Genomic DNA, 12,677 nt, shown 5'->3' on the forward strand with positions numbered 1-12,677 from the left:
TATTTTTTTTCAGGGGTGACAATTGTCTAACCCTGTCACCCCCCCCCCCGCCCCCTGGCTCCGCTGCTGATTGCCCTCCTGCACTCTCTCCGACCTTGCATCCTGGAGTGGCGTGCCGCGGGCGTGGAGCTGAGCAAAGACGAGGAGGCGGAGGAGGTGGTGGTGCTGTGTAGCTTGGCTCTGGTCTTTGTGCGCCGGGGAGGAGAATCCAGCAGTAGGCCAAACGAGTACTTGGGACCCTTCGTGGACATCCTGCAACCAAGCCTGGGGGTGAGCGAGATGTTGACTACCTCACCTGGTATACAGCAAGACGTCGTGTGTTCCACCACCATCATCATCATCACGGTGGCTAGGAGATGTTGACTACCTCGCCTGGTATACAGCAGGAGGTTGTGGGTTCCACCATCATCATCATCACGGTGGCTAGGAGATGTTGACTACCTCGCCTGGTATACAGCAGGAGGTCGTGGGTTCCACCACCAACATCATCATCACGGTGGCTAGGAGATGTTGACTACCTCACCTGGTATACAGCAGGTCGTGGGTTCCACCACCACCATCATCATCACGGTGGCTAGGTGATGTTAACTACCTCGCCTGGTATACAGCAGGAGGTCGTGGGTTCCACCATCATCATCATCACGGTGGCTAGGAGATGTTAACGTCTGAGCCTGGCAGTGATTAGGAAGCTTGGGGAATATTCAAATCTGTGCGAGGGGCTTAACGCTGCTCAAACGATGAGGATCTGCGAGATTACCTCATCCGATTTCAAAAGAGCGGATCACCTGTCAGACACACACACAGACATCACACACACACACACAAGACACACACAGACATCACACACACACACAAGACACACACAGACATCACACACACAAGACACACACACAGACATCACACACACACACATCACACAAGACACACACAGACATCACACACACACAGACACACACAAGACACACACAGACATCACACACACAGCCATCACACACACACAATACACACACAGACATCACACACACACACAAAAGACTCACACAGACATCACACACACATCACACACACAGACATCACACGCACACAGCCATCACACACACACACAAGACACACACAGACATCACAAACACACAAGACACACACACAGACATCACACACACAGACATCACACACACAAGACACACACACACACAGACATCACACAAGACACACACACATCATACACACAGACATCACACACACACAGACACACACAAGACACACACAGACATCACATACACACAGCCATCACACACACACACAAGACACACACAGACATCACACACACATCACACACACACAGACACACACAAGACACACACAGACATCACACACAGCCATCACACACACACACACAAGACACACACAGACATCACACACACATCACAAAAGACTCACACAGACATCACACACACATCACACACACAAGACACACACAGCCATCACACGCACACAGCCATCACACACACACACACAAGACACACACAGACATCACAAACACACAAGACACACACAGACATCACACACACAGACATCACACACACAGACATCACACACACAAGACACACACACACACATCACACAAGACACACACAGACATCACACACACATCATACACACAGACATCACACACACACAGACACACACAAGACACACACAGACATCACATACACACAGCCATCACACACAAGACACACACAGACATCACACACACATCACACACACACAGACACACACAAGACACACACAGACATCACACACACACAGCCATCACACACACACACGCACAAGACACACACAGACATCACACACACATCACACACACACAGACACACATAAGACACACACAGACATCACACACACACAGCCATCACACACACACACAAGACACACACAGACATCACACACACAACACACACAGACATCACACACACAAAGACATCACACACACACGACACACACAGACATCACACACAGACATCACACACACACACAGACATCACACACACACGACACACACACAGACATCACACACACACAGACATCACACACACATCACACAAGACACACACAGACATCACACAGACACACACAAGACACACACAGACATCACACACACAGCCATCACACACACACACACAATACACACACAGACATCACACACACACACAAAAGACTCACACAGACATCACACACACATCACACACACAAGACACACACAGACATCACACGCACACAGCCATCACACACACAAGACACACACAGACATCACAAACACACAAGACACACACACAGACATCACACACACAGACATCACACACACAAGACACACAGACACACACACAGACATCACACAAGACACACACAGACATCACACACACATCATACACACAGACATCACACACACACAGACACACACAAGACACACACAGACATCACATACACACAGCCATCACACACACACAAGACACACACAGACACACACACACAGCCATCACACACACACACACAAGACACACACAGACATCACACACACACAGACACACATAAGACACACACAGACATCACACACACACAGCCATCACACACACACACAAGACACACACAGACATCACACACACAACACACACACAAGACACACACAGACATCACACATACAAAGACATCACACACACACGACACACACACAGACATCACACACACAGACATCACACACACATCACACACACACAGACATCACACACACACAGACATCACACACACACAAGACACACACAGACATCACACACAAAGATCCCCCGTACAGCCTTAACAATCTGTAGGGGCAAGTGCTGTAAGAGAGTAGCAGCACCTATAAGGGCCGGCACTGTGGCACACAAGGGGGTGGGTGGCCAGTACCACGCCCGACCGCCTTTGTCTCCCCCAGTGGTGATGTTTACTACACACCACCACACCAGGTACTCATTTGAGGCTGAGTCGACCTAGGGGAGGCCCAGGACCGGTTCAGAGAATCGTAGCGCGGCGTAGCGCTAATCACTACACTACCGCTCCCCACATACACACACACAGACACACACACAGAGACACACACATCACACACAGAGACACACACACATCACACACAGAGACACACCCAGAGACACACACACAGAGACACACACATCACACACGGAGACACACACATCACACACAGAGACACACACAGAGACACACACACCACACACAGAGACACACACACAGAGACACACACAGAGACACACACGGAGACACACACACATCACACACAGAGACACACACCACACACAGAGACACACACACAGAGACACACACGTACACACACAGAGACACACACCACACACAGAGACACACACACGTACACACACGGACACACACGGAGACACACAGAGACATACACAGATACATACTCACATACACACAGATACACACACATACACACAGATACACATACACACACAGAGATAAATACACATACACACAGACACACAGATACACACAGATACACACACACTATTACACTATTCAACTACAGACGAGAGACCTTCTGCAGTGATCTATCAGTGCAGGAGCGGAGCTGCTGTGAGGCGAGGCGCTTGGAGCTCTCTGATTGGTCCAAGCGGCGACTTGGAGCCAATCAGATTTGGTTCCTCCCTAGCCACGTGACGCGGGATTTTTTTCCCGCCAAATTTTTGAGACTCCTCCTCGGCCAGGCGCCATTTTGAGAGTCGTGAGGTGCGTATTTGAATTTTTTTTATTTCGGAGCAGAAATTAACGACGATGACGACCCCCCAGGGGTGCGAGATCGCCTCTCGTGAGGGAAAACGTGAGGTAAAAAGTGGCCTCAAATGTCCAGCCCGTGATTCGCAGATAGTTTAAATATGCACTGTTGAATTTATGGGCAGTGTTGGGTCTATGGGCGCGGTACTGAGTCTATGGCCATTGACAAAATACAAACGATTTAATTTGTGAATAATAATGTAGCCTGGTTATTAAGTATGGTGAGTGTACTGACAGTCTATAATGTAGACTGTAGCCTGGTTATTAAGTATGGTGAGTGTACTGACAGTCTATAATGTAGACTGTAGCCTGGTTATTAAGTATGGTGAGTGTACTGACAGTCTATAATGTTGACTGTAGTAATGGTTATTAAGTATGGTGAGTTTACTGACAGTCTATAATGTTGACTGTAGTAATGGTTATTAAGTATGGTGAGTGTACTGACAGTCTATAATGTAGACTGTAGCCTGGTTCTTAACCTTGGTGAGTGTACTGACAGTCTATAATGTAGACTGTAGTAATGGTTATTAAGTATGGTGAGTGTACTGACAGTCTATAATGTAGACTGTAGCCTGGTTCTTAAACTTGGTGAGTGTACTGACAGTCTATAATGTAGACTGTAGTAATGGTTATTAAGCTGAGTGAGTGTACTGACAGTCTATAATGTAGACTGTAGCCTGGTTATTAAGTATGGTGAGTCTACTGACAGTCTATAATGTAGACTGTAGTAATGGTTATTAAGTATGGTGAGTCTACTGACAGTCTATAATGTAGACTGTAGTAATGGTTATTAAGTATGGTGAGTGTAATGACAGTCTATAATGTAGACTGTAGCCTGGTTATTAAGTATGGTGAGTCTACTGACAGTCTATAATGTAGACTGTAGTAATGGTTATTAAGTATGGTGAGTGTAATGACAGTCTATAATGTAGACTGTAGTAATGGTTATTAAGTATGGTGAGTGTACTGACAGTCTATAATGTAGACTGTAGCCTGGTTGTTAAGTATGGTGAGTTTACTGACAGTCTATAATGTAGACTGTAGTAATGGTTATTAAGTATGGTGAGTGTACTACAGTCTATAATGTAGACTGTAGTAATGGTTATTAAGCATGGTGAGTGTACTGACAGTCTATAATGTTGACTGTAGTAATGGTTATTAAGTATGGTGAGTGTACTGACAGTCTATAATGTTGACTGTAGTAATGGTTATTAACCAGAGTGTACTGACAGTCTATAATGTAGACTGTAGTAATGGTTATTAAGTATGGTGAGTGTACTGACAGTCTATAATGTAGTCTGTAGCCTGGTTATTAAGTATGGTGAGTGTACTGACAGTCTATAAGGTAGACTGTAGTAATGGTTATTAAGTATGGTGAGTGTACTGACAGTCTATAATGTAGACTGTAGCCTGGTTATTAAGTATGGTGAGTGTACTGACAGTCTATAATGTAGACTGTAGTAATGGTTATTAATCTGAGTGAGTGTACTGACAGTCTATAATGTAGACTGTAGTAATGGTTATTAAGTATGGTGAGTGTACTGAGAGTCTATAATGTAGACTGTAGCCTGGTTATTAAGTATGGTGAGTGTACTGACAGTCTATAATGTAAACTGTAGCCTGGTTATTAAGTATGGTGAGTGTACTGAGAGTCTATAATGTAGACTGTAGTAATGGTTATTAATTCTGGGTGAGTGTACTGACAGTCTATAATGTAGACTGTAGTAATGGTTATTAAGCTGAGTGAGTTTACTGACAGTCTTTAATGTAGACTGTAGAAATGGTTATTAAGTATGGTGAGTGTACTGGCAGTCTATAATGTAGACTGTAGTAATGGTTATTAAGCTGAGTGAGTGTACTAGCAGTCTATAATGTAGACTGTAGCCTGGTTATTAAGCTGGGTGATTGTACTGACAGTCTATAATGTAGACTGTAGTAATGGTTATTAAGTATGGTGAGTGTACTGACAGTCTATAATGTAGACTGTAGTAATGGTTATTAAGCTGAGTGAGTGTACTGACAGTCTATAATGTAGAATGTAGCCTGGTTATTAAGCTGAGTGAGTGTACTGAGAGTCTATAATGTAGACTGTAGCGGTACGTAGCTAACCGTGCTAATTGTGTTCTGGTTGCATTTTGCACAATTATAATCGTACAATATGGCACCAATCTTTAGCACGAATGTTCAGTTTTATCCTGAAAATTCATCTCTGACACTTTCAGTGAATACCTGAAATGATTTCCATTGAGAATGTCAATCTCTTGACGCGTAAGGGAAAAATATCCCGGTGGGTTATGACCACGCGATGCCATGCATTCACCAAGACAATGCAGTGAATGTGCTGGGGGAAAGTAAGCACATTAAGAGCAAATATCCTAAATAAATTTAAAATAAAACTTGACCATAACTTACTTTTTGGATTTTTCGGTGAAGTCACATAACGGCCAGCATGTTTTTTTTCCCTCCAAATGTTATTGTAATCTGTGCACATGACCTGATGAAACGAATAACCTTTTTTATTTAAATAACCCACGTGACAGATCCAACTCATCTCTCTTCTTCAACTATAAACTAGTTTTTCTATTTTATTGTACAAGGTAAGGCCCACTGAGCTATGTGGCGTTTTTTCACAAGCGACCTGGCCATCACGAATGAAAGCTCAACACAACGTGACTTCATCGTGTGGAAATGTATCGCAGTGAAATATTTTAAATGCGTGATGTTAATTCTAAATCTGGAGGGGGGGAAACCGGAGGAACCAGAAACAAATCCACGTGACCACGAGGCGAGAGACACACACACTCCAAATATACTACCAGCAGCTCCACTATCAACAACAACAAGCGCCATTCGCCACTCAGTGGTGGTGACGTCACCACGACGCTTGTGCCAGGCCATGTGCACCTTGAGGCCACGTGAAGTGTCGAACGCCCGCTGGCAGGAGGTCACGGGGCAGACCCAGATGCGACGGGTCGACTGACTGAGACGACTGGCTGATGCACCACCTGTGCCCCCTACTGGGCCAACTTGCTGTCCTCAACGGATGGCACCTCAGCCAGCCACTCACAGGGGGTGACTTCCTCCAATATTTGAGGCACCGCAGCCTCAGTAGGGTCATCCCCACTTTGTCCCACGTTGTTTTCCTGGCTGAGGGATTTCCACTTCCCCAGGACATCAGGAATGCTCAGAAAATCTGCAAACCTGTTCCTGGGGGTCGGATATTGGATCACCGTTCTTTCCCCTAATGACGGTAATAGGTGTGGCGCTGCAGGTTACTTTTTTGATGGAGTTAAATAGAGATTTGTGATCGCGGGCCACTGAGGCAGACTCCATCTCCTCAGCAACCCGTGACCACCACCCATCCTTGCAGCGCCTCACGGCTCCCCGAACCTTCGAGCGAAGGCTGCGGTAAGCCTCCTCATTCTCCGACGTGGGACGCTGTAGCCGATGAGAGTGGGCCTGTCGATTTTTCTCAGCCAGCTTGAACACCTCTTGTCAGCCAGGGTCTCTGGGGAGGTCTAGACCGTGTACCCAAAGCAGCCATTGCAACTACATGAGCTACAGTCCCAAACCTCGCCCATTTCCCCTCGACATCAAGAGGAGTGGGAGACAATGCCAATCCCAGCCGCAAGCGATGATGAAATTCTCGTTTGTAACTTTCATCAGCTAGCTGAGACCATGCCACTAAGGGTTTGAATGGGGTCCTGGGTGTACACCCACCACCGGAGTAGAAGAATTGCAGGTGCATCTTACAGATGACAAGTCGATGGTCAGTGGGCAGATCAGCTCCACGGTCGGTCCTGGTGTCAAGGACATGGGCTCGCATTCGCTGTTCCGTCACTATGTAGTCCAGCAGATGTTCTTGCTTGGACCCGGCATGCATCCATGATGTGGTGTGGATGCGCCAATGCCGGAACAGTGTGTTGGTAATTACAAGCCCATGGGCTGCACAAAAATTTAGCAGCCTCCTGCCGTTGTTATTGAGCTGATCTGCCCGATGCCTTCCAATTACTCCAGACCAGGTGCCAGCATCATGACCAACTCGGGCATTGAAGTCACCCAACAAGATGACTCTATCCCCAGGGACCACTTTAGCCAGCACCTGTGACAGGAGGTCATAGAAGGCATTTGACTCATTGGCCTTGCTTGCATCCCTCCACGGATGTTCGTCTTTGGTGGGGGCATAAGTTACCATGACCACCACTCCTCGCCTGTGGTTGATGGGAAGGCGAGCCCAAAGTAGCCTGGAGCTTACAGCTTCCCACACCTCATCACCACGCTCCCACAGCCCTTCATTCTTTTATTCAGAAAAAGAGCCACACCCTGTTGTTTGGCAGTCTCCTGCCCCGAGTAGAGGACTGTCCACCCCTCATGGTGGCAGGAGCCAGAGCCAGTCCACAGGACCTCCTTATTACCACAGAGATCCAGGCAGTACTGGTCCAGCTCTTGACAGAGGAGTGGCAGCCTCTCCTCCGCAGTGAGCATTCGAACATTCCACGTGGCCACACGTAGTGGCTTTTTGTTGTTTTTGGAGGAGCCCCGAGGGGAAGGATTCAGTCTCCTGGCTCCGCCAAATTGGGTTTGGTCAGGAGACGTCATAGACGCCTGTCCCCCCGGGGCCTCCGGCACAAGCTTATTTATAAAATATTGTGGTCGTGGTTTAGTGGTAATTAATCGGAGGTGGAGGGGTTACCAGCCCCTCACACCTGTCCAGAGCCCCCACTTAGCCACTGTGGTGGTTACAAACGCCATGAGGGGAAAGGCCAATCCAAATTGACCCTCCCCCCCGGCACTGCCCACGGCAGCGTTGCCCGTCCGGCACCACAAGGAGGTAGGGGGTTGTTTTGCCGGACACCACCACCATTACCACCACTACTACCACCAACACTACCACCACCATTACACCACCACTACTACCACCACCACTAGCACCATCACCACCACCACTTCCACCACTTCCACCATTACCACCACTACTACCATACACTACCATCACTACCACCACCACCATTACCACCACTACTACCAGCAACGCTACCACTACCATTACACCACCACTACTACCACCACCACTAGCACCATCACCACCACCACTTCTACCGCTACTTCCACCATTACCACCACCACCACCACCACTACTACCATACACTACCATCACTACCACCACCAATACCACCACCACCACTACTACCGTACACTACCATCACTACCACCACCATTACCAACATCACTACAATCACTGACCACCACCGCTACCACCAATACCACCACCACTACCAGGACGTTTGCGTGCTGAATGCTGGAATCTGATCCCGCATCTCCTCCCTCTCCTCCGGCCCTCCCCCTTCACCAGCAGCCTCCCAGACGGCCTCCCCCGGCCCGGGCCCCGGCCCCGGCCACGGCCACGGCCGCCCCCTCCGCGAGGGCTCGCTCCTCCTGGCCCATCCGGGTGCCCAAGCGCTCCGCGGATGACGCCGGAGGAGGAGGAGGAGCCGAGTCCCACGCGGCGCCCTTCAAGGTCGCTCGCCCGCTCCACGACGACGATGCCGGGGGGCCGGGGCCTGCGCCGGGGCCTCCCCGCCGCGACCGTCGTCTTCGTCGCCCCGTGACGCTCCGGGCTCTCGAGGGGGGGCGCCGCCGCCGGGAGACTCCGGCGGCGGCGCCCCCCCAGGAGAGCTCCCACGGCGGCGGCGGCGGCGGCGGCGGCGGCGCCCGGACGACGCCGACACCGGGAATCGGCCCGAGGGTCGCCCCGGAGCGCGGAGATGGCGGCGGAGAGTCGGGGCCGGCGCTCGGTGCCGACGAGGTGGCGGGCAAGGAGGAGGCGGAGGAGGCGGAGAGATGCAGGGAGGCCGCGGTTGAACCGCGTGCGGCGTGGAAGAGACACTTCGACTTTTGGTGGCAGGGCGTGGGCAGGAGGGCGAGCAGCAGGAGGGGCGGAGGAGGAGGAGGCGGAGCGAGAGGAGGAGGAGGGGAAGAGGAGGCCGAGGCGGTGATGAAGGCGGAGGAGGAAGAGGAAGAGGAGGAGGTTTTGGCCGGGCGGTCGCCGCTAAGCAAGCGGCGGGAGGTGGCGGCGGCGGCGGATTGCCCGGCGGGACCGAATCCCGATCCCTGCCCGGGCTCCTCTACCTGCCGCGCTCCTCCGCCTCCTCCGCCTCCTCCGTCTCCTCCGTCGCCGCCGGCTCCTCTTCCGCTGCCGCCGCCACCGGCGCCGGCGGTCGCGGGCAAGCGGCGCTCGGCCCCGCGTGGGGCGACGTTCCACTTCTCCTCGCTGATGACGCGGCCGCTGGCTGAGCCGCCGCCGCCCACCGAGAGGCGCCGGGGTCGCGCCCTGGAGAAGCAGCGGCAGCGACGGAAACAAATTCAGCAACAATACCGGCAGCAGAGAGCGTCGCCGTCGTCGTCCAGCTGTTGGTCGTTCTCGCACGCATCGTCGTCGTCGTCTTCATCATCGTCATCGCCGGAGGAGGTGGTGGAGGGGGACGAGGCGAAGGAGCGGAGGGACGACGAGGAGGAGGAGGTGGTGGTGGAGGGTGACGAGGTGAAGGAGCGGAGGGACGATGAGGAGGGGGAGGTGGTGGTGGAGGATGGCGAGGTGAAGGAGCGGAGGGACGAGGAGAAGGTGGTGGTGGGTGACGAGGTGAAGGAGCGGAGGGGCAAGGAGGAGGGGGAGGTGGTGGTGGAGGGTGACGAGGCGAAGGAGCGGAGGGGCGAGGAGGAGGAGGTGGTGGAGTCTACGGGGGGCGTCCGCAGGCTGCTGCTGAAGTTTTGCGCCAGCCGCCTGCAGCCGAGCGTCGACAACGCAGGAGACGATGGGGAGGTGGCGGACAACGAGTAGGAGGAGAACGAGGAGGAGGAGAGGAAGACGAGGAGGAGGAGGAAGAAGAAGAGGAGGAGGGGACTACGGAGATCACGCAGTGCAGCCGATGATGGCGACTGCAAGTCGGGCGACGAGGTGGAGGAGGAGAGGGTGGCGAGTCTCAAGAGGGTGGAGGAGTGCCGGATTCTCAAGCAGATAGACGACATCATGGCTGAGATACCCCAGCTGGAGGGGAGATGCAGGGTGAGGAGGAGGAGATGAGGTGTAGGGTGGTGAGGAGGGGCTGGGTGGTGAGGTGTAGGGTGGTGAGGAGGGGCTGGGTGGTCAGATGTAGGGTGGTGAGGAGGGGCTGGGTGGTGAGGTGTAGAGTGGTGAGGAGGGGCTGGGTGGTGAGGTGTAGGGTGGTGAGGAGGGGCTGGGTGGTGAGGTGTAGGGTGGAGAGGAGGAGGGTGAGGAGACTCCAGGGCAGCGGGTGAGGGCGTTGGGAGTGGCTCACTCAGTCACTCACTCACTCAGTCACTCACTCAGTCACTCACTCAGACACTCACTCAGACACTCACTCAGACACTCAGTCACTCACTCAGTCACTCACTCGCTCACTCAGTCACTCACTCAGACACTCACGCAGTCACTCACTCGCTCACTCGAACACTCAGTCACTCACTCAGTCACTCACTCAGTCACTCACTCAGACACTCACTCAGTCACTCAGTCACTCACTCAGACACTTACTTAGACACTCACTCAGACAGTCACTCACTCAGTCACTCACTCAGACACTCAGTCACTCACTCAGTCACTCACTCAGACACTCAGTCACTCACTCAGACACTCAGTCACTCACTTAGTCACTCACTCAGACACTCACTCAGACACTCAGTCACTCACTCAGTCACTCACTCAGACACTTACTCAGACAGTCACTCACTCAGTCACTCACTCAGACACTCACTCAGACACTCAGTCACTCAGACACGTACTCAGACACTCAATCACTCACTCAGTCACTCACTCAGACACTCAGACACTCACTCAGACACTCAGTCACTCACTCAGTCACTCACTCAGACACTCACTCAGACACTCACTCAGACACTCAGTCACTCACTCAGTCACTCACTCAGTCACTCACTCAGACACTCACTCAGTCACTCACTCAGTCACTGACTCAGACACTTACTTAGACACTCACTCAGACAGTCACTCACTCAGTCACTCACTCAGACACTCAGTCACTCACTCAGACACTCAGTCACTCACTCAGTCACTCACTCACTCAGACAGTCACTCAGTCACTCACTCAGACAATCAGTCACTCAGACACACACTGACACACTGACACACACACACTGACACACACACTAACACACACACACTCAGACACACACTGACACACACACTGACAAAGCAAAAAACCAAGATCCCCCGTATAGCCTTAACAGACAGTAGGGGCAAGTGCTGTTAGCGAGCACCTACACACACTGACAACAACAACCGCCATTCGCCACTACGTGGCGGTGATGTCACCACGACGCTTGTGCCAGGCTATGTGCACCCTGAGGCCACGTGAAGTGTCGAACGCCCGCTGGCAGGAGGTCACGGGGCAGACCCAGGTGCCACAGGTCGACTGACTGAGATGACTGGCTGATGCACCACCTGTGCCCCCTACTGTGGCAACCTGCTGTGCTTTAGCCACCCGGCGCTCCGCTCGTTGTTCTGAGCGTCGCTCCTCCGCCCTCCGTTGTTGTTGGAGGGCGACTGCCTCCAACTGCCCAGTAGCATCCTTCACGAGCCTCCTCCACAGAGGCCGATCTTGACACCGCTGGTACCAGTCATCGGCAAGTCCACTCAGCTCCACGTCCTCCTGTACCACATCACTCCATCTCTTCTCTAGCCCGTGCCGCGCCCGCTTAGCCCCCTCAATCCGGCCAAACAAAAGCTGTTTCGGCATGCGGTGGCTGGGCATGCGGGCTACATGACCCAGCCATCGCAGCCTTGCCTGCCGGAGGAGCTCACCGATGGG

At 51.8% G+C, this 12,677-nt stretch overlaps 2 protein-coding genes across 2 annotated transcripts in view; one reads left to right on the forward strand and one right to left on the reverse strand.

The window, feature by feature from the left end:
• The window catches only part of LOC142916550 (mutS protein homolog 4-like), a 34,538-nt gene extending 30,956 nt beyond the window's left edge, over positions 1-3,582 (reverse strand). Inside the window, exons 1-2 of the mRNA XM_076061672.1 lie at positions 758-3,582; positions 95-252 (exon numbers count right to left, since the gene is read on the reverse strand). Of these exons, the coding sequence (XP_075917787.1) occupies positions 95-252; positions 758-762 (163 nt within the window). The 5' untranslated portion in view covers positions 763-3,582. The remainder of the gene's footprint in view (positions 1-94; positions 253-757) is intronic.
• Positions 3,583-3,801: 219 nt separating this feature from the next.
• On the forward strand, positions 3,802-10,672 carry LOC142916551 (uncharacterized). The gene is made up of 3 exons (XM_076061673.1): positions 3,802-3,885; positions 9,188-10,375; positions 10,622-10,672. The coding sequence occupies exons 1-3, from the start codon at positions 3,835-3,837 to the stop codon at positions 10,670-10,672; spliced, it is 1,290 nt and encodes a 429-aa protein (XP_075917788.1). The 5' UTR covers positions 3,802-3,834.
• The last annotated feature ends 2,005 nt before the right edge of the window (positions 10,673-12,677 follow it).

The sequence above is a fragment of the Petromyzon marinus genome, unplaced genomic scaffold, assembly GCF_048934315.1.
Source record: "Petromyzon marinus isolate PM22_M1 ecotype Great Lakes invasive population unplaced genomic scaffold, UKy_Petmar_22M1.pri1.0 PM_G_Scaffold_4, whole genome shotgun sequence".
NCBI lineage: Eukaryota > Metazoa > Chordata > Hyperoartia > Petromyzontiformes > Petromyzontidae > Petromyzon > Petromyzon marinus.

Bases quoted from the DNA above. Each gene is read 5' to 3' on its own strand.
- LOC142916551 (XM_076061673.1), top strand. From the start codon at position 3,835: ATGACGACCCCCCAGGGGTGCGAGATCGCCTCTCGTGAGGGAAAACGT. The intron at 3,886-9,187 runs GTAAAAAGTGGC...CCCCTTCACCAG, and splicing joins CTCGTGAGGGAAAACGTGAG to CAGCCTCCCAGACGGCCTCC. The intron at 10,376-10,621 runs GTGAAGGAGCGG...AGCCGCCTGCAG, and splicing joins TGGTGGTGGAGGGTGACGAG to CCGAGCGTCGACAACGCAGG.